The 27,871-nt window shown below is 42.4% G+C and overlaps 1 protein-coding gene across 1 annotated transcript; it reads right to left on the bottom strand.

The window, feature by feature from the left end:
• Positions 1-53: 53 nt before the first annotated feature.
• LOC145797461 (uncharacterized) lies at positions 54-27,871 on the bottom strand. The gene is made up of 4 exons (XM_082884606.1): positions 27,279-27,871; positions 27,098-27,196; positions 26,469-26,889; positions 54-124 (listed from the first exon to the last, which is right to left on the bottom strand). Exons 1-4 carry the CDS (start codon positions 27,681-27,683, stop codon positions 54-56), a joined length of 996 nt encoding a protein of 331 aa, XP_082740732.1. The 5' UTR covers positions 27,684-27,871.

Consider the following 27,871-nt stretch of genomic DNA (forward strand, 5'->3'; position numbering starts at 1 on the left):
ATTGATCCCGAATTATTTGGCACATGGGGAGATGGAGAAAATTTTGACTTTATTTAAACAAATGAAGTTAGAAATGATACTAACACTGGAAGTACCTCCAATCCTACACCAGAGCCAGTAATATCTAGAAAAGATAATAATCATAAGTATCCAATAGCTCAAAATGGTACTTATTTAAACTTGTCTCATGTTCCATTTAAGGATCAAGAACAAGCAATTGATGATTGGGCACAATCCTTGTCCATCATTATTACCAATTATAAAAATAGTTGGTCAAAGAAAAAATTCCTTAATTATACTACAACAACTCTCCAGGGAGATGTGTTGCAATGGTTAAGACAGTGGGAAAAATCTGAAATTGGAAAAAGTAAAAAAACAGCTTTGTTGACAAATTTTCTCACACTTGACACAATTTTAGCTGAGTTTGCAAAAATCATAAAAAAAAAATCTATGTGGTTTTGTAAGAGATACTCATTTGCAAGCAGATGCAAATTATATTTTGACTAAATTAGAACTATGTAATATTTGTTTTTTTGAAGACTATGTTCAAACTTTTAAAAAATATTATTATCTTATTGATCCACCAGCAAATCAACCCTGGCTAGATCAATTTTTTCATGAACTCCATAATCCATGTGATGAGTTATGTATTAAAACATATCCTGAGTTTCTCAAAATAATGGGAAAGAAGAATATGATAATCTTGTTTTCCACATTAATTATGTTATATAACTGATAGCAGATCGGTGTCTAGAAGCAAAGGCAAAAAAATAAATAAATAATCAAATTTCCAACTCACAATACGATCAAAAATGTTGTGATAAAATTTTAAAAGAAAATTGAAAAATTGGTTGTAATACATTTCCTAAACGAAAAGGATTTTCCAAAAAATGTAGAAAATATAAATGGAAACCTTGGAAAAAGAACAAAACTTTTTCAAAAAAAAAAAAAAGTATATTCGAAAAAAGAAACCAACAAGTGTTTCAAAAAAAAAAAACTTGTAAATGTTACATTTGTAACGAGGAAAGTCACTATGCACCAGAATGCCCAAAAACAGAAAAAAGTGCAAAAAAAATGATCAAAATTCTTGAAGAACAAGATTTTGAATTAATATATGGTGAGGAAATTTCTGATGAAGAATAAATCTTATATGAAATTTCTAGTGATGAAGAAAGTTCAGATGAAGAACTAATCTTCATGATGACTAATATTAATAGTGAAGAAATATCTCAAGAAGCAGATAGTATATCTCAAGAAGAATTACAGGCAATTCGACTTGGAGATGTAATCTGAGACGAAAAAACTTTTACCGATGAAGAATTACCAAAATTCGAAAAAATACAAGAAGTTGTTGTTCTAGAAATTTATAAAGTTTCAAAATTCAACTTCTTTTCAGTAAGAGTGTTTGAACAATATAGTGGTAACACTCAAGCAAAATGGTTAAAAGAAGGAAATATTGATATTCTTTTTTTTTTTGATAAGAAAAAGGTTGCAAGATGAAAAAAGAAATATCCTAAAATTCAATAAATTCATATTGGATTAATTCAAATAACCATAACAACCTTATTTCGCCAAGGGATAGATACTCCTATTTTGGCAGTAATTGTTGATAAAAGGTTTTCCGACCCAATGAAAGTAATCATTCAAGGAATCCAATCTGATTTGGCTAATGGAGCAGTTTGGTTTAATGTTAAACCGAATTTCTTTATTTCCATAAATGATCCTAATCTTGAAGACACAGTTAGAATAAGAATCAAAACACAAGGATTAGGAATGAAATCAAATTCCCTTGATTTGGCTATTCGTTGGAAAACAATTCACAAATTAACCAAATTTCCTGAAACAAAAACAAGATCAAACGATAATAAAATCGTTGAAATCTTTGAACCAAGACCATTTGACACGGTAATACAACCTCGTCTAATGCATTGGAGCGATTTAGAAGTCCCTCGACAATGGTTAATCCATGACCTAGTGGCACAAGGAGAATCTTCTAAAACAAAAAATCCTGTACAATTACAAATACAAGCATCAGGAAAAAATTTATATATCGAAAATACAGTTCCAAAAATTAAAAGATCAACTTCTGTATTTGAAAAGATTTTCCTAACAAATCGATTTCAAAATTAAGCATTGGAGAATCGAGTAATAATTCTAATCAATGATCTATTACTTCAAACAATGTTCAGATTCCTATTTTCACAGGAACAAGAAGACAATTTCAATATATTAAGTCTGCATATATGTATCATTTTCAAACAAAAAATGATGATATTATTTTTTTTCCTAGCCAAGGAAAAAGAAGATATACATATGTATTGGAAACATTTAATTTTGCAGGTTATAAACCTTATAGCCTCAGTGTTCTCATAGATGCAGGAGCTACAGTCAGCTCATGTAAATGGAATGCCATACCAAAAGAAAAATTGGCATTAATAAAACATCCAATTTTGGTTACTGGAATTGATGGAAACCATACTTCCATACAATTCAAGGCTAAAAATATAACCATTTGGTTAAATGATAGCAAGTTCATTATACCAAAAATTCTATGTTTTCCTTATATGCATGGCGATTTCCTTCTTGGAAATAATTTTTTATATAAATATCTTCCAATGCAAATACAGGAAAAAGCCATTTCAATAAGCATAAACAATGTCTTAATTCATATTCCCTTGTTAGAACAACATAAATATATTTGTGATAAAGAGTTTGCGCTCATGCCGCTTGGTGATTTAACCCCCATTATTAAAACCATTGATGAAGCACACTGGATTTATAAAATTTTAGAAGAAAATTTTAGTAAACATTCATTAAAACTATGGCAACGTAGCCCACGCTATTGTAGTTTAAAATTGAAAGACCCGAATGTTATCATTAGAGTAAGACCAATGGTCTATACTAGACAAGATATAGATGAATTTGATATTCAACTTCAGGAACTTTTAGACAAAAAGTTAATTGAAGAAGCCCTCACTCTAGTCCAGCTTTTATGGTAAGAAACCATGCTGAAATTAAAAGAGGAAAAACCCGAATGGTAGTTAACTATAAATGGCTAAGTGAAAATTTAGAAGTTGATGGATATTTTTTTCCACGAAAAGATGTTTTGATTAACTTAACCAAAGGATCAAAAATATTTAGCAAATTTGATTACAAGAGTGGATTTTGGCAAATTCAATTAACTGAAGAGTCAAAAAAATTGACAGCTTTCAGTACACCTAGAGGACATTACCACTGGAATGTTATGTCTTTTGGGTTAAATATAGCACCATAGATATTTCAACGATGGATGGGTACAATTTTTAAAGATCTTAAAGATTGTTGTGTAGTTTATATTAATGATATACTTATCTTCTCTAAAACCAAGGAGGAGCATAAGAAACATTTAAAATTACTTTGTGAAAAATTCCAAAAACATGGAATTATTTTGTCTCCAAAAAAGATTGAACTAGAAAAAAATCAATTGAATTTTGGGGAATAATTTTAGACCAAAAAGGTTTAAAACTACAAGAACATATTTTGCCCAAAGTATAAGATTTTCCTGATACTCTTGGAAATATAACACAATTACATAGTTTATTAGGCCTTTTAAATTATTGATGAAATTTTACCAAAAATCTTTTAAAAATAGAAATTTCTTGGTTAACCAAATTAAGGAAAAATGTTATTTTTGAATGGACAACAGAAGATGTTGCTTTAATTAAACAAATTAAAGAAAATGTTAAAACTTTACCAGATGTTTATCTTCCTAAAACATGTGATAAATTAATTTTAAAAATAGATGCCTCAGAAGCATACTGGGGATGTGTTCTCAAAGCAATATCAAGCAATTTATGGCATGATAAAGAGATACCTTTATTAGAAAATGGGATTAGACTAAGAAAAAATCTCATACCCATAAAATTACAAAAAGAAGAATTAATTTGTAGATATAATCCTGGAACATTTAAACCAAATGAACAGAAATATATTATTTTTGAAAAAGAATTACTTATAATAAAATTGGCAATAAAAAGTTTTCATATTTATTTAGCCCTAGAAAATTTTATTGTACTCACTGATAATAAGGTAATAAGAGATTTTTTGATCAATAAAAAACCTATTGAGCAAGGAAGACAATTAGCCTGATATAATAAAATTTCTGAATATACTTTTGATGCAGAACATCGTAAAGGTACTAACAATTTTCTTGCAGATTTTCTTAGTAGAAATTGTTTTAGAAAATTAAATTACTAAACAAGTAATTTTAATTTTTGCAGAAGACCTTTAGACCAAGAGGAAACAATGGACAAGGGTAAACAGCCCGCTCAAGGAGATTAGGTGACAATTGCCAAAAAAGCAATTCCCAGACAGGAAAGGATTTATGTTGTATTCGTAGGAAAACAACTTGGAATTCACACAGACTGGAATGAATGCAATAAGCAAGTTTGCAGATTTCTAGGAGCCAGTCATAAATTATACGATAGCATGACCAAAGCTAAAAAAGCTTTTTACAGTGCACCAGCTATGCTTGTTTATCAAAAGAATTTTTGTCAAATGAGAACTAACTTAGTTCCAACTAATATTCAGACATCTAAACCAAATGAATTTGAAATAAAAGATTTTTTCAACCTTGGTGTATCCAGAGAAATTTATACAGAACTCAATGGAGTTTGGAAAACTCACATTGTAGACAACAAAGTGAAATTTCGAAAACACATGGGAGTTCTGGCCAACAAATTAGCTGAGCAAACAGCTAAATTAAAAGATTTGCAAAATCTTTGTTTCAATATCCTTAAGCAAATCAATTGGAATGAAGATTTTAATTTTGAAAAAATAAACAATTTTCTTCAGCTATCAGACCTCATATCAAATGAGTTTTCTGATCCAGTTTTTGAACAAATAAAAAGAATTTGTCTTTTGAAAAAGTAAGAACTTTGCTCCCAAAAGAAATTTTTCTGTTAATCAAAAATCGAGTTGAGGATCATTGTGATAAGATTAGACAAATCTTAGAACGATTTTATGAAAAATTAAATTTTAAAGATGGAATTCCCAAAATTACCATTGTCACGACCCAAACCCGCCCCTATAGGTTTAGTGTCGTAACCGACCAGTAATCCGCGATTACCAAAGGCCTAACTGAACAAAACAAATGAGCGGGGCTAGCAGGAGCTATTATATAAGAAAGTAAAACGTCCAACGAGCTGTGAACTTACATGAGATAAAACGTAGCTATATATTTATATATATGTATATATATGTATATCTAGTCATTACAAGTTTCTTATAAGACAACCAAAAGGGAAAAGTCATTCTCATCAATAACAAACATAATGCCAATGACAACCAACCAAGACAAGTGAGTGAGTTTCAAAAGAGTAATCACTAGGTCAGCTAGCGCTCCAACAGATGGGAACCTCGACGCGAGGCACAAAAGGTAGCATGACCAAAACGGAGGCAAGATCGTCGTTACTATATCTCCTCCTGAACTAGATTACCTACATATATAGATAAAAACGTGAGCTAAAGCCCAGTGAATAACAACTGAGTAAAGGGGTTCTGAATGATAATTTAAATGTAAAATAAAGTACATACTGAGCAAGTTCATATTACGTATGAGAAGCATAATATAACATGTGGAATATTCAAAAACAATAAATATAGGCGGTCTAGAAGACTGAACAGACGGTCATGAAGACCGAAGATTAGATATGATGGCCATCACTATGATAAACAGGAGTTCCATGGAATAGAACTGCCAGAGAACTCTGTAATATTTTTATTATGGAATTATGAAGGAATTATGGAGTTAGAGATGAAGTAGACAAAAGGAGAAGTTCAGGCAACGAAGATGGAGATAATTTACATTGTTTATTATGTTGGCTTGAAAGCTAATTTATAGAATACAACTCCATAAAAAAGCAAAACCAAAAAGTCTAGTCTAAAATTACTACCCACCTAATTGGTTGGACTATCAAATACATACGTCCAAATTTGCAAAACTTTCAAAAAGTCTATATTTTACTAGCCTAGACTTAGGCTTTGACAATTATACATGACTTTTGGACATATAGTTATGGAGGTTTTGACAAACTCCAACTATGCTACAATTATATACATGATACAAATATACATGCTATAATTATATACATGATTGTCTACCCTCCTCGGTTTTCAAAGGGATAGACTGAAACAGATAAGATTTGGTTGATCTTATTTATCGTGTAGAGTCAGTTGAAAGGATTTGTCTGACCGCTTTCTGCCTAATAATTTAGGTTGCTCCATGTGTCTTGGATAAGGTTGGAGTCGATCAGGAGACAGCTGCATGTGATAGTGGGGTCTACTATAATAACAAGGTAAAGGGGTTTTAGTGAATGATAACAAGGTAAAGGGGTTTTAGCGAATGATGTGGGAGCCCAGTGAATAATAACAAGGTAAAGGGGTTTTAGCGAATGATGTCCATCACAGAGTTAGAAATCAGAGTTTATATCAGAAACAAGGTCTTATACATATTCAAATTTTCAAATCAGAAATAGGATCATATACATGTTCATGCTCATAATCATATTCATATTTGGATCTTGCATAAAATCATATGTGGTACATCCATTAGCTATCATATCAACTTAGTCCTGAGGCTCACATGTATAGTCGGTACTGACAATCATAAAGGTCCATATCTTGCGCACAAGTAGCCATGGTATTGTTACCCCCAAGTGAGGGCCACGTGAATATAGGCCTTGGTATTGTTACCCCCGGGCAAGGGCCACGTGAATATAAGCCACAGTATTGTTACCCCTGGGCGAGGGCCATGTGCATATTGGCCACAGTATTGTTACCCCCGGGCAAGGGCCACGTGAACTAAGGATGCCACAAATACATTTCAGAAAAATGGACATTCATTTATAATTCATAAAATAGCATTTGAGAAAATAGATCGTATCATATCAGTTAGAAAATACTTGTAATTAAACATAGCTTTACAGAGTTATTACTCACAATTAACAAATGACTCCAAGTAGACGAGTAGAGTAGGTAATTTACTTAACCCGAGGCGCGTGACCTGCATTAACACATAACAAATGCACATTTGAAACACACGTTGGAATATATGTAACTCATTACGTTCCGTTCTTAGTGTCTCTACATTTTACCCTCATTACTATGTCTTAATCTTGGTTTAGGAATGCCTAGGATGCAATGAGGATACTAAAACACATTGGCAAACACTTGGTCAAATTTCTGAAAACAAGGTCCCCGCTCGAGCGTATATTCCCTCGCTCGAGCGGACATGCAATATGCAAGGTGATGCTAGAGCGCAACTTCCCACGGTCGAGCGTTCTGCAAATTTTGAAAAGTACTGGTTATGCAATTTTCGCGCTTGATGAACACTCGAGTGCAACTCTCGCCGCTCGAGCGGTCTATAAAAACATGAAACTTCTAGGAGCATGTGTTTCACGCTCGAGGGTACTTCAGGTCACTTGAGCAGAAATCCAAAAACAAAGGTTTCTGCTTGAGCGTAGAATCTCACGCTCAAGCGGAAGTGCAGAATTTGAAATTTCCAGATTGCACTCCTATGGTGCAAATTCAAATCCAAAGTTATAATTCACATCCTTTTGGGCCCAAAAGTTAAGATAACATATGTAAACATGTAAAATATGAAGATGTAAAAATCATTTCATGAAATCAAGGACCAAAAGTATGCCAATTGTGCAACATTCAACTTGAAATGTAAGAATATGATGTGATCATGTCATGCATGTGTAATTTGAGTTTATAGCTTCCCAAAACATGATCAAATGAAATATTCAACTAAAAAACATGGTGAATTCTTAGTCTACAACGAAAATATAAACATGCATGTGAGGATTCTTATGAAAACAACTTCAAAACTTCATAATATGGACATGCATGTATGATTTGAGTTACAATTCTTTAATCCTAGCCCATTCTCATGTTAGTCCACCTTTTTAACTTGAATTCTTACAAAAGCTAACTCAATTACACAACTATGGGTTAGATTCCTTACCTAGGCTTGTCAAGATGAGAGCTAGAAGCTTAATTTTAAGTCCCTAAGTCCGAATCCTTCAATTCTAGCAAATTCTTGCTCAATTCTTCAATCCTCTAGTTGAGATCCATCATCTCTCTCTCTCTCTCTCTCTCTCTCTCTCTCTCTCTCTCTCTCTCTCTCTCTCTCTCTCACGTTGAGTTCATAGATGAGGAAACAAGGGTGTTAAAAATATGTAGGAGTGATAGAAGTGGTCTTATATAGGCCCACTTAGTGATATTTAATTAATTTGGCTTAAGCTAAGCAAAGTGGCATTAATTAATCTAATTTAATTGTTCTAAATCGAATTTCAATTGAACCTACCATAAAATTCTAAAAATTCTAATTAACACATAAATCAAGTCAATTTCTGAATCGGATGCCGATGAGGCCTTCAATTCACAAACCGAAATGAAAACACGAACAAATCTTTCTACGCTAAACAAATATAAAGACAATATTGCACACACACACAAGCAATTTAATTCATAATGTCTCTTAATTACTGAGTAAGCTTATTTAACCACGAACTAACATAAATCAGAGGTCGGGGTTTATTACATCCCAAAACATCATTCATGAGGCCATCTTTATGAGACAATTTCTCATTCAATTCTCAATGGTTTTTTGTCATTCTTTTTGTGGTGTAAAGACCTTATTACAAAGAATCTAAACCCATTTAATCCCACCTCAACCAATGGTTGGGACCTACTTTAATTTCACATTAAAGTTTACCAAAATCCATTTTTTTCCAACATAAACATTGTTCATTCTATTACAATCTAAAGATTTTACATCTATGTCTGAATATTGTTCATTCTGTTAAAGTTTTCCATCCTTCTTCTGAGATACATTCACGTATAACTTCATAAGGGTCTACAATGTAATATTTAAAGTTGTATGTAGTTATGAAGGGAATATGTTGTCTTAAAAAGCTACCTTAAGCTATTCTAACACTTGAGTTCTTGGTACATAAATTAACTAGTCATCTTTTATGTATTCCTGCTTGCTGATTCTGAAGTTGCATGTGTACTTACATAAAGCTGTGTGCCATAGGTAAGTTTAATTCTAAGATTGTAGAAATATCATGTTCATTAGCAATTCTATTTGCTAATGAACATATTATTTAGTTTGGGTACTCAAATCTTCAAAACATATTATTTAGTTTTATTAATCATATTTAGAACCTTTATAATATGTTGTTATTTCAGGTAAAAAAATGTCAACATCAAATGCATCTATGAGTGATACTAGTGAAATTCAGTTTAGAAATTGAAAATGTCGTTACGGGGCAAGAGTGGCATTCAAAATTTCAAAGTCAAAGGAAAATCCAAGGATGGCATACTTTGCTTGCCCTTTCAACAACACCAATGGATGCGTCTTCTTTGAGTAGTGGATGCCTTTATATAAGCAGCGTCAATGGTTGAAGATGCTAAGGGAGGACGCGACAAAAATTGTAATATCAAGCCGTTGGTCCAAGAACTCATTGTATCCAATGGTGAGCTGAAAGAGATGGTTACAAAGTGTAGGAAAGAAAGTAAACAAATGGTTGTAGAGATCAGAGAACTTTGAGAAAAGTTGCACTACACCATTGTAATAATAATATTAGATAAATTTGGACTTCTTCTTTTGTTGGTTAAATATGAAGTGTAAATTAAGTTGGTTTTTGACTTGGACTGCTCTATTGTAAATTAAGTTGTGTTAGGAAAAAAATTGAAAACAAGAGAAAAACAACTAAACCTTGAAGCAAAGAAGAAGAAAAAAATTGCAGACTACAACATGCACAAAAAAGTCCTATTTGTCTGTTTCAAACATTCCACAGTTGTAGACACCCCATTTTTGACCGACCTTAAGACTCAGACGTCACCGATTGAGCGCTTGGTGATGTTGCATAATGTGCTTGTTCAGAAGTTTCAGAGTCACGGCCGTGAGCCCTGCCTCCGGACTTCCGAACCCTCTTTTGTACTTTGCCTCGGTTTGCGAACCAGGCTCGGTTTTCTTTGTTTCTTTTCCTGAGGGAAGGGAGAGGTCCCGTAGACCATCTCTCAGTGTCCGTAGGCTACATTTTGTGGCCGCAGGCCATTTCGCCCATTTCGGAGTCCGGTTCCCGGTTTTCGGAGCCGTCAGGCCGTGTGCCTCGGTTCGGGACCGCCTAACCATCTCCGTTTGTTCTGATTTTTGGCATACTTCCTTTCTACTCCCTTTTGAGGGACACTGGGGTCTGAGAAACCCACTTCGTGGTCGAATGCCATTTTCGGTGCTTAACAGCCCATTTTCGGGACCTCGAACTGCGCGTTTTGGCCCCCGAACTTTCGTTTTGCAACGGTTTTCGTTCATTTTTGGCAGGTACCTCTGTTTTATCACCGGAGAGGTCACTGAAGGGTGGGAGGCCAGCAATTGTTGCAGCAACTAGTTATACATCCTCCGACGTCCTCCGGCGCCCGTTTTTCGCACTTCCGGGCTAATGTTGAACACCTTGGGCCCATTTTCTCGAACTTTGAACCACATATTTGTGATGTACACACATGGGAGGACCCTAAAAAATGGTGGCCGGCCATTAATGTTACTTGACCCTTTTGACCCCCTCCTTCCGGGCTAATGTTGAACCCCTTGGACCATTTTTCTTGAACTTTGAAACACATATTTGTGATGTACACACATGAGAGGACCCTAAAAGTTGGTGGCCGGCCATTAATGCCACCTGACCCTTTTGAACCCCTCTTTCCAAGCTAATGTTGAACCCCTTGGACCCACTTTCTTGGACTTTTAACCACAGGGTTGTGTTGTACACACATAGGAGGACACCATCAGTTGGTGGCCGGCCACTAAATCTGATTGACCCTTTTGACCCCTAGCCGGCCGGCTAGGGGGTGTGGCCGGCTGGCCACCTGCAGCAAAAGTAATAGGCCGGCCGAGCTCCTTGCACTGTGCACTTTACAGCTGTGGAGCTTTATCCCCCAGAAAATATCTTTATCCGGGGGATATTTTGTGGGGGAAAGTTTGTCTCCTTTTCCCCCACCTTTACACCCCCTTTTTGGCCCTTATAACAAGCAAGCTATATCATTTGTTGAGGTTAGAAAAATTGGTCTTCAAGCTTCCATACACAAAGCCATCTCTATACCTCTCATTTCCTTGAAAATTCCTAAGTCCCTAATCACCATTTCTTCTACACCACCAAGCTCTACCACCACCACCTCATTTCCAGCAACAAGGAAGGCTTTTCAAAGGCTAAAGGAGCTGCAAATTGATCCAAGAAGCAACAAAAGCTTTGATCTTCAAGGGTGAGTAACACTTCTCCTCTTTTGACCCTTTTTCTTGATCCATTTGTAAGCCCCACTTGCTTTTTGTTTCAAGCTCCGGCCCTAACTGAAAGGGACCTTCTTTTGAGCTCATCTTCACTTTTCATTAAGGGCTCAACCCTGTTTGAGCCCTCCATGATGCACTTGCTTCATTGATCCTCTTATATGTCATAGTCTTGCATGCTATTTTTGGCCCATGAGTAATCTGTTTTTGAGCATGTTGTAAACTGATATTAGGCTTATTTTGAGTCCCTCTTCAACATTGAAGAAGGGCTCAACACCATTTGGGACTTCCATGTTGTACTTACCTTTATACTCCTCTTTTCTTCCCCATTCTTGCATGCAATGGCAGCCTACCATGCTTTTGTTTTTGGCCATTTTACAGTTCTGAAAAAGTGCTTATTTTGGTCCATTCTTCATATTTCATTTAGGTCCTTTCATGGTTTAGGACCTCCATATGCCACTTCATGTTATATCTCTCTTTTATTCCCCATTCTTGCATGTTTAGTTAACCTATCATGCTTTTGTTTTTGGCCATTTTACAGTTCTGGAAATAGTCCTATCTTGGCCCATTCTACATGTTTTATTAAGGGTCTTTGGCTGTTTGGTGAATATTTTGCATACCTCATGTTATAGCCACTTTTGAACCTCATTTTGCATCACATTTCTATCATGTTTGTATACTGATTTTGGGGCTTCCATATACTGTAAATATTCATATTTTTGGTCCCTCTTCAATGTTGTAGAAGGAAATTTTTCAGTTTGGGTTTTTCTTATATCACTTGCTTCATTACCCCTCTTTTGGCCCCTATTCTTGCATGCCATTTTTGCCATACCTATGCTTGCTGTTTGGCCATGTTTATAACTGTGAAAGTGCCTTTTTTGGGACTTTCTAGCTTCTGTATTTGCATTGCATGTCCATATTGTGCATGTTTGGCATAGCTATAGGCCATTTCGGGTGCCTAAATTTGCATTTCGGGACAATTCCATCCATTTGGTGTCATTTCGCCTCATTTCGGGACTGTTTTCCCCCATATTTTAGTGCTGAAATTCCATTAGAACGTTTGCATGCTATTTTCATGTCATTACATCGCATTCTGTCATCGCCTCGGTTTGCGTGCCCGTGTTCACGCATTTCGAGGCACTCCATTTTTATCCGACGGCATCCTATGTGAGTGTGGCTGAGACTCACTCATGTTGGTATAAGCCCATATCATGTTTTCATGTCATTGCATCGCATTCTGTCATCGCCTCGGTTTGCGTGCCCGTGTGCACGCATTTCGAGGCACTCCATTTTTATCCGCCGGCATCCTATGTGAGTGTGGCTGAGGCTCACTCATGTTGGTATAAGCCCATATCATGTTTTCATGTCATTACATCGCATTCTGTCATCGCCTCGGTTTGCGTGCCCGTGTACACGCATTTCGAGGCACTCCATTTTTATCCGACGGCATCCTATGTGAGTGTGGCTGAGGCTCACTCATGTTGGTATAAGCCCATATCATGTTTTCATGTCATTGCATCGCATTCTGCCAATGCCTCGGTTTGCGTGCCCGTGTGCACGCATTTCGAGGCACTCCATTTTCATCCGCCGGCATCTTATGTGAGTGTGGCTGAGGCTCACTCATGTTGGTATAAGCCCATATCATGTTTCCATGTCATTTGCATCGCATTCTGCCATCGCCTCGGTTTGCGTGCCCGTGTGCATGCATTTCGAGGCACTTCATTTTTATCCGCCGGCATCCTATGTGAGTGTGGCTGAGGCTCACTCATGTTGGTATAAGCCCATATCACATTTTCATGTCATTCGCATTGTGTATGCCATTTTCTCGGCTTGCGTGCCCGTGTGCACGCACTTCGAGGCATCTCATTTTCATAGCATAGTGCATACTAGGTTGTATCTTAGATCACATTCTGCCATTTTCTCGGTTTGCGTGCCTGCGTGCACGCATTTCTAGGCATGTCATTCCGTAGCATTGTGTATGTTAGGATTATATCTTAGTTGCATTTCATGCATATCATGCATATTGCATCGTGTCCGGAATAGGAGTTGGCCCGGGCACGGGAAACGAGGTGCGTTTCGTACTTCGAGTGACGGAACGTGTCTCAATTCCCCAGTCACCGACACTCCGGATTATCCATGATGGAGTTAGGTTTTAGCTGTAGTTTCATGTGCATTCATCCTATATTGAGTTGTGCATTTCGACTCCTCGGCCATCATGCCTCGGTATGCGTGATTGGTGGCACGAGGTTCGAGACATGCATATATCTGTGCAAATACATTGCTATGCCCCTTTCCTGCTCTCTGTTGCAGCAAAACGAAGAATCAGCAACTTTTTGGGGCTTGGCACGCATTTCAAGAACAGGTGTAAACAGAGGCTAATTGGGGCATTCCGGTGGATTTCCGCGCAAGACAACTCGGACATGCATCATCCATCAGAAGCAAGGCAGTCCCTGGCTTGCATGCCAGTTTTACCGCTTTCTTAGTTAATTCATTAATTAATTAGAAATTTGTACATTATTCGGACTGTAATATTTTGGACTGTAATATTCTTTTATTCGGGACTGTATATTTATTCGGACCCTCCGAGTGAGGGCACAACTGTAATAAGTGTGCGTGAGTGTGATGTATGTCTTCCAACCCCACGTCTTTCTCCCTTTTATTTATCCGCTTATGATGGTTAGATTAGGGCATATTTAAATTAGCATACAGTATGACAGCATGTTTGCATTCATTCATCTGTATTGCATGCACCGGGCTCGGCGCATCATACTAACTGCATTGTACTTTCAATTTCAAAGTTGAATACATGACAGTTGTAACATTTCATATGCCATCTTCGAATAGCCGAGCCTGCTATAATTGCATTTTGCATGTGTTGCATTAGGCATTTCTGTATAGTTAGGATCATGCATGATTTCTAATGAATTCCTATTTTGGCTTGGAGTACTCGGTAAGCTTTATGCTTTAGCATCCTTGCATGCGTGTGAGTGACTGCCATGAATAGCATGCTTACCATGAGGCTATGTGCTTATCTGATATAACTGCCTGAATGCCTGTGGGTGAAGGTTGGGTTACTTAAATTGGAATAAATCATCAAATGTTTTAAAGCCTACCTGCGGGTAGCAAACCATTTTCAAAAGCGAACATGAAATGTTTTGTTCCAATTCGGGCGACTCAGTCTATACTTGTATGCTGTGCGCATCACATAGTAACCTAGGCTAATAACCGGAATAAGAACTCACAATGTTTTCAAAAAATTGATATCATGGTTAGTAGAGGCCGGTCTATGACCGGGCGAGCGGGGGTGCTCACGAAGTGACCTTCCCCAATCGTACCCAAGTTCCCGAGCCGAGGCAACTTTGGTGATGACGGACACGTGGCCTTTGGCAACGAGTCAGGGTTTCCTAAATTTCCCAAAATAAAATATTTAGGTGGCGACTCTGTATCTGGCAAAGCAGTCCATGTTTGGCACTTCTTTCAAAAATCAGTTTTCTCAAAAATGATTTGCCGGATTTGGACTCTTTGGTTTAGATTAAGAACCGTGACTAACGAAAGTCGAGTCCGAGCTGTAGCGAGGTCTCCCGCGGGCTTGTCTACAGTTTCTGGCGACTCTGCTGGGGATTTAGAGAACTTGACTCGAACTCGTGATATCTGTTTTTGACTACACTTGTGTGTTTCTTTGCATTGCATTTGCATTGGTGCGCCTAGGACACCGTGTTTGCCATCTGCTATTCCTGAACGGTTTGCCGGAGGCTTGTCTTGTCAAGGCATGACCATAAGGCTGACCGGTTGTGGGCTCTGCCAGTATGGGAACACAAACCCCGGTTTTACCGGGGCACCCTCTTTGACCATTCGACCTAGTGCATATTCGGATCCATAGTGACCATTCCAAATTAGGACAGGTTGCTTACCCGTTTATAGGTTGTTTGAAACCGCTGCGTGCGTAATGAAACCCTAGCTCCTGACACAATAGGACAGGGAAACCCTACCCCAACATAGGGGTGTTTTGGCTCTCACTTATCTGTTATGTGCTTTAGAGTGCGTCTCTACAGGAATGCATGTATCAGTATATGAGTTTGGGCATCAGGCCTGGGGGCATCAGTTCAGTATTGTCAGTATCAGGCCTGCGGGCATCAGTTCAAGATCGTCAGTATCAGGCCTGCGGGCATCAGTTCAGTATTGTCGGTATCAGGCCTGCGGGCATCATTTCAGTATTATGGGTATCAGGCCTGCGGGCATTAGCCAGTATTTGAGAATTAGTTATCTGCGGATATCAGATTCTGTTTTAGGGGACAGTGATACAGGGATAATAATCAGTGTTTGAGGACAGTGTGTTTTCAGCTTATCAACTGTGTGTTGTTATGCCCGACTGTGTGTCATGCATTTTATTTTAAGCTGTTATGCTGTCCGTTTATCTGTTTATTTATTTCCATTTCGCTTTATTTATCTTTTGCTAGGTCAGTTTTAGCACAATTGCTTCCAACCCAGCAGGCATTCCCCAAGCACTTTGGACACGAGGTCGTCGACTCCATCGATCTGAGGATCTAATCGACGGACAGCCAGTGTTCCATTCTCTACCCCCTGTCACCAGAAGGAAGCAGAAAAAGCGCAGTGTATCTGAACAGAGATCACCAGAACAGTGGTTTCCCCCATCAGTGGACAGTTGGATTGAGATCCCCATTGAGACAGATCTGCCAGTAGTTCAGACAAATCGAAACAGTATGACGGCACCAACAGGAGTTGAGGAGATGATGCACCAAATGCAGGAAACCATGCGGGCCATGCAACAGGATGTCGTTCGCCGGGATGAACTCGCTAAGCAACAAGCTGAGATTATGACCCAGCAGGCTGAGCTGATTACCAGACTGCAACAACAGAATACAGCATCTGCTTCACACCAAATTCCTCCTCCGGCAGGGGCCCCATTACCTGAGCAGACACCTGTTGTTCAGAACGCTCCTCCAAACACCCAGAATACTGTGCCGACTATCCAAAATCTGCAAGAGGACACAAATCTTCCAACGGGGCCAGCTCCGCCCCCGCTTCCACCACAACTGTCCAAGGTCCATACATCCAATCACCCGGACTCTCCCTTCGAGGTCGAGGTTGATCATACAGCTCTGAAATTGAGCAAACTGGAGAAGCTCTTCAAGAAATCCCAAGGGGTCAAGGCTATGCCGGATATCGAAGATGGATATACCGAGGAGGCCGTAACACTCCCCGATAGGTTCAAAATGCCACAAATCGACCGCTTTGACGGGACCGGCGACCCCATGGTCCATATCCGACTGTTTGCAGACATCTTGCGGCCAATGGGCCTAACACGACCACAAAAGCTTTCATTATTCGGCCGAACCCTGTCGGGTGTGGCCTCCCATTGGTACGCAAAGTTACAAGATGAAGTGAAGAAGAATTGGGATGAAATGGCTGAGGCCTTTGTCGCGCAATATTCATACAACACTCAGATCGAGATCACAACCCGTGATCTTGAAACGACAAGGCAAGAGCCCAAGGAAACTTTCTCGGACTTTGTGATCTGATGGAGGGCAAAAGCGTCAATGATGACTTTAAGGCCCACTGACAAAGATCAAATCCGGATGATTGTGCGCAATCTCCACCCAAAGTTGATGCAGAGAATGATTATAGTCCCCTTCCCTACTTTCGCAGATTTACATGAGATGGGGGTGCAAATCGAAGATGCCATGAAACAAGGTCTGTTTGACCACGACAGGGAACAACCGAGGAGGACCTTCAACCGTAACAACAATGCGGGCCCGAGTGGCACTACAAATACGAGAGCCTCGGAAGTTAGTATGGTCACCACCACTCCCCCTCCCCCTCCAAGGCCCATGACTGCCACACCCTTCTCCGGCGCGTCCGGAAGCAACACACAAACCAACAGATTCCAACCGCGAGGCCAAAGAACCTTTACCCCACTATATATGCCCCTGACCAAGGTTCTGGGAATATTGATCAGGAAAAATCATTTGAAACCCCTAGAGCCAAAGCCATTACCGAATCCACTCCCCCCCTCTTATGACCCGTCAAAGTACTGCGCATATCACCAACAACACGGTCACGACACCGACCGTTGTTACAGATTGCGTCATGAGATCCAAGATCTTATTGACAAACAGGTGATCGCGCCTCCTGATAAACCCAATGTCACAACCAACCCTCTCCCACCACATAACCAACCTCCCCCTCCCAAAAGAATTAATTTTATCCAGACTAGGGTCGCATCTTACGATCCTAGCATCTATATTACGCCCACCCACCTACCCAAGCCGGAGGTGCTCCTCCCGACTGCACTGACTTCTTGTGCATGGTGGACATCTCCAAAACCCAACCAGAACCGATGGTGGTGACCGTCGAAGACGGGGCAGGGCAGATTTTGGGAGAGAATGAGATTGTTGAATCCGGGACTGGACAGAGTTTTGCTGGGGGAGCCTATGATCCAAGCAAGTACATCCTATCAACGAGCCGAATTGGGCTAAGTGTAGAATTGCCAGAGACAGGAGAGCTATGCATGATCCGGGGGGATGGATCTGGGCTATGGGCAGATGATCTGACAGCCGTAGAGGAGGACTTTGCTAACTTGCAATTTTTCGATGACCAAGAACTGGGGGATACGTCAATCAACTGGTACGATTATGAGGGATCAGCGGAGGCCACTGGATGGCTCGAAGATCAACCAGATGCAGTGGGGGAAGCCCAACCAGAACAGAGCCCGGCAGGGGCGGAAGTATCAGTTGTGGCCGGAATGGCCGAAAGTCAAGTTGTATCGCCGGAGAGCGCCGGTGCTAAGAATTCCGCTCGAGACATGGGCATTATGGATACGGGAATTGTTGAACAAACAGCGGTACTGATGCAGCTGGAACGAGAAAAGTTTGAGGAAGCCGAGAGAATCAAGAAAGCTAAAAGCCCTGAGGGGACTGAAAGTGCTGTGTGCACAAAGATAGAGAATGCTGCGAGCATGTGGACAGGGAATACTGTGAGTACAACTAAACCGGAGCCAGACAGGTGTCTGTTGGCTGCCGATGGAATGTGGTGGGAAGACGATGACTTATGTCTTGCCCACACGGATGAAGACTGGGGGAATAATCAACCGGATGACACTTGGTACCTCGATGAGGTTGACCACATGACGAGAAGTGGGCGGTACTTCAAACCCCCAGACCTGGACCAACCCGAGGCATCCGGGAAGGATAGAGAAGCGGAGAAACAGAAGGAGAAGCAGATTGAAGATGAAGCTGTGCTGAAACAGTTAAAAAAGATACAAGCAGACATCTCCATCTGGGGACTGCTAATGGCATCACGAGTACACAGAGAAGCTGTCCTATCTGCTATGGACAAGTCCAAACTCTCCATAGACACCACGCCTGAACAGCTGGTTGGGCTGGTTTTTCCGGGAGGAGGTTCCGCGGCATTAACCTTTTCGGACAAGGAGCTACCGCCTGAGGGAACAAGTCATAACAAACCTCTCTATATTTCTGTGGAATGTAGAGATAAGTGGATACCGGTGGTACTTGTTGATACCGGGTCTGCAATTAATGTCTGCCCAACCAGAACGGCATATGCAATCGGGTTGAAACCCGTGGACTTCGTCCCAACCACCCAAGTGATCAGAGCATACGACAATACCAGCAGAGAAGTGATGGGGACTGTTAAGATTCAAACCAAGGTTGGTCCAGGACAACACAGCATTGAATTTCACATCTTGGACGTTCCCGCAACCTTTAACCTACTTTTGGGGCGACCGTGGTTGCACCAGGTCAAAGCAGTCTCTTCCACTTTACATCAAATGCTAAAATACCCTCACGGGAAAGGGGTAGCGATCGTTTTTGGGAATTCATCAATCCATCCCCCGCCAGAAGTATCCACACCTGTTTTGGAGATCGAGCACGGCACGGAGGACGTGTTTTTGTCGGGGTTCACTTTAGCGGAGGCCCGAATTGTGCAGAATGTCATGGTTGTGAATGAGGGTATGTACGTTAGTGCTCAATCTATCTACCTCATGAACAAGCTAAAACATACTCCCGGGATGGGATTAGAGAGAAGCGGCCGGAATGGCGTCTCAGTGTTGGCCGAAGTGCCACACAACCCTCACGCCTTTGGACTGGGTTATCTGCCCACCAAGGAGGACTGGGTGAGGAAAGGAAAGGAAATGGCCGGAAGGGCCAGGGCAAAGAAGGCCGGGAAGCCATTTGAGTTAATGCACAGGCCCATCTGGGGTACCCTAAACGGACGTTTCGTCCGGGAGGGGGAAGATTTTCCATTCTGCGGCTTCCCGGAGCCATGGCAAAACGCGGAGGGGAAGCGCGTGCCTGGTTTTGAAATCTTCTTCGACATACAATTATCTGGGGATGACGTTGCCGAAGCACAGACAGACCCACCAACTGAGGTTGAGCAATGTGAAGCAGTGGATCCTGAGAGCACAGAGCTTGAAATGGGGGTAGCACTGGCGAGTCTACTATCAGATCCTCCGATCGGCCAAGAGTGCTTGGGGGATAACTCTTCGGTTTCTGTGATTGGAGATGAAATAGATGCGGGCTTTCCAGCGCCGATCTTGGATGCATCTATCGCACCTTCTCTCATCTGGCAATATGAAGAAGGCTTTTTATCTAGCAGCTCCGGGTCAGGTAGTGAGCCGGAATCTGATTCTACCGAATCTTGTGCGTCGGAATCAGATTCCAGCTCGACTAAGTCTGAGTCTGGTATTCCTGGGGGTGATAACCCGGATGCCACAGTCCTGTCTAGGTCGTCATTTTCATTTTCTTTTGAGTCTGTTGTAACAGAGGAATCTGACGGCTTGGAAATATTTAATGAGAATGATGTGGATGTGGTTTCTGAGTATTTTTCTGTGCCTTTGATTTATTGCTTAAATCAGGATTTTCAAAATTTTGATGAAAACAACGAGGGAGAAATTCTCCCAGTTTTGCAACGATTAATTGATCAAGAGCAGGAAAGATTTGTTAAACCTTTAATGGATGAAATCACTACTGTGAATGTTGGTACTGAGAAGGACCCGCGGCTGGTCCAGATCGGGTCCACGTTGTCTTCGGAGGAGCGCGAGCGCTTAGTAGCTTTATTAAAAGATTTCAAAGATGTTTTCGCGTGGTCCTACGAAGACATGCCTGGAATCGATCCTGAGATTGTATAGCACCGGATCCCTCTTGATCCCGAGGCCCGACCTGTCAAACAGAAACTCAGAAGGATTCGCCCGGACTGGGCTCTCAAAATTAAGGAAGAGGTCACCAAGCAAATTGACGCAGGGTTCCTACTGCTATCTGAATATCCAACTTGGTTGGCCAATATTGTTCCAGTGCCAAAGAAGGACGGCAGAATTCGAGTCTGTGTAGACTTCAGAGATTTGAACAGGGCCAGTCCGAAGGACGACTTCCCCTTGCCGCACATTGATGAATTGGTGGATTTCACGGCAGGACACGCCTTGCTTTCGTTTATGGATGGTTTCTCAGGCTATAATTAGATAGTAATGGCACCCGAAGACCGGGAGAAGACTGCGTTCACTACCCCGTGGGGGACATATTGTTATAGAGTAATGCCATTCGGGTTGAAAAATGCTGGAGCTACGTACCAACGGGCAGCAACTACAATATTGCATGATATGATCCATAAAGAGGTCGAGGTGTATGTGGACGACATGATTGTCAAGTCCAAAGATAGAGAGGGCCACTACACCGCCTTACAAAAATTCTTTCAAAGGATCAAAGAGTTTCGGCTGCGACTGAATCCCCAGAAATGCACGTTTGGTGTTACAGCAGGGAAGATGCTAGGGTTTCTGATTACACAAAGGGGCATCGAGGTCGACCCTTCCAAAATCAAGGCCATCTTAGAAATGCCACCACCAAGGACTGAAAAGGAGGTGCGAGGCTTTCTGGGTAAAGTGCAATTCATAAGACGGTTTATTTCTAAATTAACCTTGACTTGTGAACCACTTTTTGGCCTCCTGAAGAAAGGAAAGAAATTCCAATGGGACGGCCGATGTCAAGCAACTTTTGAGCAGATCAAAGAGTATCTACAGAACCCGCCCGTGTTGTCACCACCAGAGCCGGGGAGACCGTTGATATTGTACCTTTCGGTAACTGAGACTACCATGGGCTGCATGCTCGCGCAGGAGTCAGAAGACAAAGTGGAAAGGGCCATATACTATCTGAGCAAAAAGATGCTGGATTACGAGACCCGCTATACACCGCTGGAGAAAGCTTGTTTGGCCTTGGTATGGGCAACCAGGAAGCTGCGGCACTACCTGTTAGCCCACTCTGTAATGTTGGTTTCGCGTTTGGATCCCATCAAATATCTTTTCGAGAAACCAACACTTATGGGTAGGCTGGCTCGCTGGCTACTGTTGCTCTCCGAATTTGATTTGAAGTATGTAACGCGCAAGTCAGTAAAAGGGAGAGCGGTAGCGGAGTTCCTTGCCGACCACCCGGTTGAGGGGGATGAAGCGGTTGAGTATCTATTCCCAGATGAAGCCATTCTGCACGTCGAAGATGAAACTTGGACGATGTACTTTGACGGAGCGTCAAACCAGTATGGGTATGGGATAGGGGTGTTGCTGATAGCACCTGATGATTCCCGTATCCCTTTAGCATTCAAGCTCCGGTTCAAAGTTTCCAACAATGAAGCAGAGTATGAGGCATGTATTGCTGGCCTGGAAGCAGCCCTGGAACTAGGGGCAAGACGGTTGGACGTCATTGGGGACTCAAACCTTGTTGTGTCTCAAGCGAAAGGAGATTGGAAAGTCAAGGAGGAAAGGATGATAATTTACCACCAAACCTTGGATCTGCTAATTCCTCGGTTTGAGAAGGTAAATTTCACCCACCTCGTAAGAGAGAACAACAGGTTTGCAGATTCACTAGCAACTCTATCTTCTATGATAGACATCCCGTCCGGAGTCCGGATGCGTCCAGTCATTATTGATCAGAAGTTTGCGCCAGCATACGAGTCGATTTCCGCCATAGATGAGGTTCAAGACGGCAACCCCTGGTATTACGACATCTGGAACTTCTTGGAAAAAGAGACATATCCACCAGGGGCAAATGCCAAGGATAAGAGGGCCATCAGAAGAATGGCTGCTCAGTTTATCATCTGCGGGGGTAAGCTGTACAAAAGGGGTCATCTGGGAATGCATAAGCTCTATGTAGAAGCTGAAGAGTCGAAGCGCCTGATGGAAGCCATCCATGGGGGGGAGTGCGGTGCACACATGAATGGAGTAATGCTGGCCAGAAAGATCCTCAGACAGGACTACTACTGGTCAACCATGGAGGAGGATTGTATTAGTTTTGTTCGGCGATGCCACAAGTGTCAAATTCATGCAAACCGTATGAACATCCCGCCGTCAAAACTGTACAACATGACTTCGCCATGGCCTTTTTCAGTCTGGGGAATTGATGTGATCGGAGCTGTTACCTCGAAGGGGTCAAACGGGCATGAGTTTATCCTGGTAGCGATAGATTATTTCACAAAGTGGGTCGAGGCCCAATCATACGCGGTGTTGAAGGCGTCGCATGTCGCAAAGTTCATCAGGAACAACATCATCTGTCGCTACGGGGTGCCAAACGAGATAATTTCAGATAATGGTTCCCACTTCAAGGAAGAAGTGATAGACTTGTTGGAGAAATACAATGTGGCTTTCCATAAGTCATCTACATACCGGCCGCAGACCAACGGAGCGGTTGAGGCCGCCAACAAGAATATCAAGCATATACTGCAGAAGATGGTGGGAACCTATCGGGATTGGCCAGACAAGCTGCCATTTGCTCTGTGGGGCTACAGGACTTCAATCAGGACTTCTACTGGAGCAACTCCATATTCATTGGTCTATGGAATGGAGGCTGTTCTACCCATTGAGATTGAGGTTCCGTCGTTACGAGTGTTGGCCGAATGCCAGATAGCCGAAGCAGATTGGCAGCAAAGCAGATTCGAAGAACTCATGCTCTTTGATGAAAGAAGACTGAAAGCACTGTACCACATCCAAGGCTATCAACGCAGAATTGCCCGGGCTTTCAACAAGAAGGTTAAGTCCAGGAATCTGAAAGAGGGAGATTTGGTGCTCAAAGACAACCGAGCTCCCATCCATGACCCAAGGGGCAAGTTCAAACCCAATTGGACTGGTCCTTACATCATCAAAGCTATCTGGTCAGGTGGAGCTGTGGTTCTGATGGATCTAGATGGCTTAGAGTTCTCACAACCGATCAATATGGACAAGTTGAAGAAATACTATCCTTGAGAGGCTCGCTAGGCCGAAAACCCGAAAGGGCGACCTAGGCAAAATTCAGAGCACAAAAATTAGAAAATATAAAAAACTGAGCTCGCAAGGTTGAAAACCCGCAAAGGGCGGCCTTGGCAAAAGTTAGAGCGCAAAAGGAGAGTAAAAATACTCGAGTGAACCTGAGCCTGAACTACGTAAGGCTTGATTCCCATCTTTGGGATACGTAGGCAGCTTCACATCGAAGTTCAGCCATAAAATTTTCCCCGATCAACTCTGTCCATTTCGATCATCTCAGTCATCTTTATCCATCAGCATTTATCGCGATCTCCGGTACAGTGCTGTTCAAACTAAGGGCAACTTTCCGTTGCCGCGACGGTGCAAAGTTACTCAGACTAGGGGCAACTTTCTGTTGCTTTGCAGTGCCGCATTGTTCTTCAGACTAGGGGCAACTTCCCAGTTGCAGGGATCTGGGGTTGTGCATCTCAGTGACAGATCTTCGGCGTGTCCAGTTCTGATCCACATCGAAAATAGTTTTGAAAAGTTTTAATAAAAGTTGACTTTGTTCAAATCAATCTTTTTACGACTAAGACCATTTTTGGCCCAAAAAGCAGAAAATTTTCAGTACCATAACCTTCAATTTTATTGATTTCAAAACTGAGTTCTCCTGCTCTTGCATTACAATCGAGGTTGCTTTTTTAGTACATTCATAACGAAAACTTGAAAATGCTAAATAAGCAATAAATTTGGGGCATAGTTGAATCAAGTATCTCTGCGTCCCCTCCCAGAGCTGGACGAAGCATCTGATGCCAAGCTAGGCCCAACCCGTGCCTCCTCATTAAGCCAATCCAAGCACTCATCGGACAAAGTGCAACTGAAAGTTGAAGCAGGGGCCAGGAGCTCTCTAGTCCTCCATGCCGTGGCATATCGGGCAAGCTGTGCACCCCGGACCGGGAAAGCAGCTGGGTACTCAATCCCCTCCGGTGGACAGGTCTGATCATGACCAAACTGACGCAGGAACCGGAACGGAAAATAGAATACGCAGTGGGTTAGACCAATCAATTGGATCCCAATCAGCCGGGACATACTATAGCTCATTGCCGGGAGGTTGAGCCAAGGACAACGCCAAGCAATGCCGTCTGCGGACAAATTGCACATCCAATCGAACCACCACCTTTCGTCAAGAGCATTGACTAGGCACTGCCGAAAGAAGTAGCCTCGAGCTAAATAGGCCGGGCAAGAGTCCACAACCTGCAACTTGTCCATTAAACATACCTAGGGGAGGGATGGAAAATGAGAGAATAAAGAACAGAGAGATGTACGATGAGAGAAAAGTAAGACAAGGGTTTTGTGAGAAAAACGGAGCCTGAGGGTCGAGTGATGTGAGCAAATATATACGTGAGGTTGGGTGGGAAACATTACCTGCAACAGCAGTGGACTCCCGGCAAACCTAGTCGCCTCCCGGCGATAGACAGAATCTAAGCCCATCAGTGTCTCGGCCAAGGTCATGGCAATACAGCTCTTTCCTTCTCTCAAGCCTTGGGCGACTTCAATCAGGCGAACGCTAGCCCCGCCGAAGCCCGAGGAAAGCAGAAAGTGATACAACAAACACAAGCAGAGGGCGTGTTGCCGGAAACCCTGCCAATAATGGTTGCTGCGGTCACCAGCGTCGGAAAAACGATGGATCAAGCCGAGGATGTCCAATTCCCCACTGCAGATCAGAGATCGAGCATCATGCGCCGTGAGCCCACACATCCGCCCTAAAGCCTGGGCGTGGCCAAAACGGAGCTGAGGCAAGATCACTTCAGAGCATTCAGACTCCATCAAAACCTGAAAATCTTCGAAAGTGGGACATATCTCTTGGCCGCCAAAGCTAAAAACGTGCGTCACTGGATTCCAGAACCTTGCCGCGGCATGGAGAAAAGGGAGCTGTAGCGGAGTACGGCTCAGCGTGAATAGTGCATTCAAGCCGAAACCCCGGAAATTCAGCTTTTCCGAGCCATCTAGAGAAGAGATCCAAGATGTGACATTTTCTGCGAGAAACGCCTCCATCTTTGTCTAAAACTAAGATGAAATGAATGTTCCCGAAGTTGAGGCTTTTATAGAAGGAAAAACACTATTCACGGGGACACGTGTCAAAAACCAGGTGGCTGCAGGACTGAGTGGCCGGCCGGCCACCTTTTCTGGCTGGCCAGCCATTTACTTTTTACAAAACTGGCCGGCCAGCTGTCTCTCTCCACAAAAATGGCCGGCCGGCTCCCAAAGATGGCCGGCAATGCTGCAGTGTATCCTCTTGGCCCTGTTTTACCCTTCGAGGAAAGTTTCAAGCATTCCCATGCAACGGGAGAGTCAAAGGCCTTCATTTCGGATGCGTTCCGGTGCCCAGATCGTCCGAAGTACACTCTGTTGTCGTTTTGTTTATCGAGTTGTAGTTTTGATTATCGAGTTGTTGTTTTGCTTATCGAGTTGTTTGTCGAGCGGACGTGTTTCGTGTTTTTGAGTCATTGCGCTCTGTTTAAGCAATCTTTGTTTAAGTCTTGTTTATTTGCGTTGTCAACGTTGTTGCATTTTTCTTATCGAGTTGTAAACTTCCTAAGGTTCTGTTATATCTTAGTAAGTTGAGTTGCTTAGTTTGTTGCGTCGGTTCACTACCTGACTTGGTGATTACACAATGCACATTTCCATTCAATTTCTTTTTTGTGCGAAAAAAATTAATGCGATACGATGCTAAAAGTTTAAAATACAAACACCTTTTTCAAAAGCTATTTCATTCCATCATGCTTTACAACAAACAAAGGTACAAGTTTTTACAAAAAATATAACTGCCTAACAATGTGCAAAGTGCTACAAACTACTAGCAAAAAGAAAAATAAAGCAGGAAACAACAGCATCAAAGTCCTCGGGAACGGGAACGAGAAGCACTCCCCATCCTCTTCTGCGGCACAATCTCTGCACCATCATCATCATCTGAGTCAGTGCTGTTATCCTCAGGATCCCCCTCAGCCTCACCTCTGTTCCCCGAACCGAAACCGGAGCCCCCCTCCTCAGCAGATGTCTCTAACTGACGATCGGTAGCCTCCTCCTCCTCCTCAGCGTCCTCCTCCTCCTCATCAGGCTCCACCTCTACAACGTGAGCCCTGCGTCTGCGGACAGGCCCTCCTCGAGCTCCCCGAAAAGGTCTAGATGGCCCGGCTCCTCGGGAAGGCCGAGATGGCCCCGCCCCCTGAAAAGGCCCGGGTGACCCAACTCCCTGAAAAGGCCCAGATGGCCCGGCTCCCCAAGGAGGCCCAGGTGGCCTGGTCTGCGGCTGACCGGACCATGAAGGCATCTGAAAACAAAGAGTTCAATTCAAATACATCAGTCCAAATATATACATCAGATGCAGATACAAGCAAAGGCTACGTGAAGTGGGTGCGTGTAAATGCAATGTCCAAGAGAGGTGTGTGTCAGATGTGCTCTACACAAGTAGTCTATCGATGCAGTAGAAATCAGCATGTCATCAGAAGTATGATAAATGCCAGAAAACTGAAGGGTACCTGAATGCCCGCGACAGACAACTGTGCCTCCCTACGCAGGACCATGCCCTCGAGTGTGGCCACCAGTCCAACCACCTCCTCCATGTACCCTCGCGATGGCTGCAAATATGAGCTCATAATCATCAGTGAACAAAAGAATGTCTAAACATCTGAATAATGAATGAAAAATAATGGAGCATACCAGCGGTGAGTCAGGATCAATGGCGTATCGATCACTGGGCATCGGAGGCTCTAGCAGGATCGGGGTCAGAGAGATAGCCCCATACTGCCACGCCATCAACTCAGTCGGCATATCTGGCCATCTAGGATGAGGATAAGTCGACGGAATCGGAGGAACCGGTCTACTCCCACCTCTAGATGTACCAGCCCTGCTAGTAGAAGGGGCGTCTGCAGCCCGAGCCTGAGCCTGGCCCGAGGATGACATACCGGCAGGCCTCATCATCGGGATACGAGCTCCCGTCAATGGAGGCATCAAATATATGTGACGGTAAGTGGCGTAGTCCCCCTCTTCAACATATAATAAAGCATCGCTACCCAGCATAGCGCCGACTACCTCCGAGTAAGAGAGCCTGTCAGCAGTCCGCATACTGGCTGGGGTTACTGTGGGAGGATCCTGAGAAAGATACCCCCATACCTGGCGCAGAAAGCGTTCCCCCAGGAACCATGCCCTGCCAACCGGCCCTTCGAGCAGGACCCTATACTGGGAGATGTCCGACCCTCCGGTATACTGAAGTCGGAGACCATCACCCAGGGACGCCCAAGGCTGCCATGAGA

This window comes from Camellia sinensis, chromosome 8, assembly GCF_055761805.1.
Source record: "Camellia sinensis isolate YWXY chromosome 8, ASM5576180v1, whole genome shotgun sequence".
Lineage (NCBI taxonomy): Eukaryota > Viridiplantae > Streptophyta > Magnoliopsida > Ericales > Theaceae > Camellia > Camellia sinensis.

Bases quoted from the DNA above. Each gene is read 5' to 3' on its own strand.
- LOC145797461 (XM_082884606.1), bottom strand. From the start codon at position 27,683: ATGCGGACTGCTGACAGGCTCTCTTACTCGGAGGTAGTCGGCGCTATG. The intron at 27,197-27,278 runs GTATGCTCCATT...TCATATTTGCAG, and splicing joins TTGATCCTGACTCACCGCTG to CCATCGCGAGGGTACATGGA. The intron at 125-26,468 runs GTTCCCGAGGAC...TATCTTTTCTAG, and splicing joins GGGGAGTGCTTCTCGTTCCC to ATATTACTGGCTCTGGTGTA.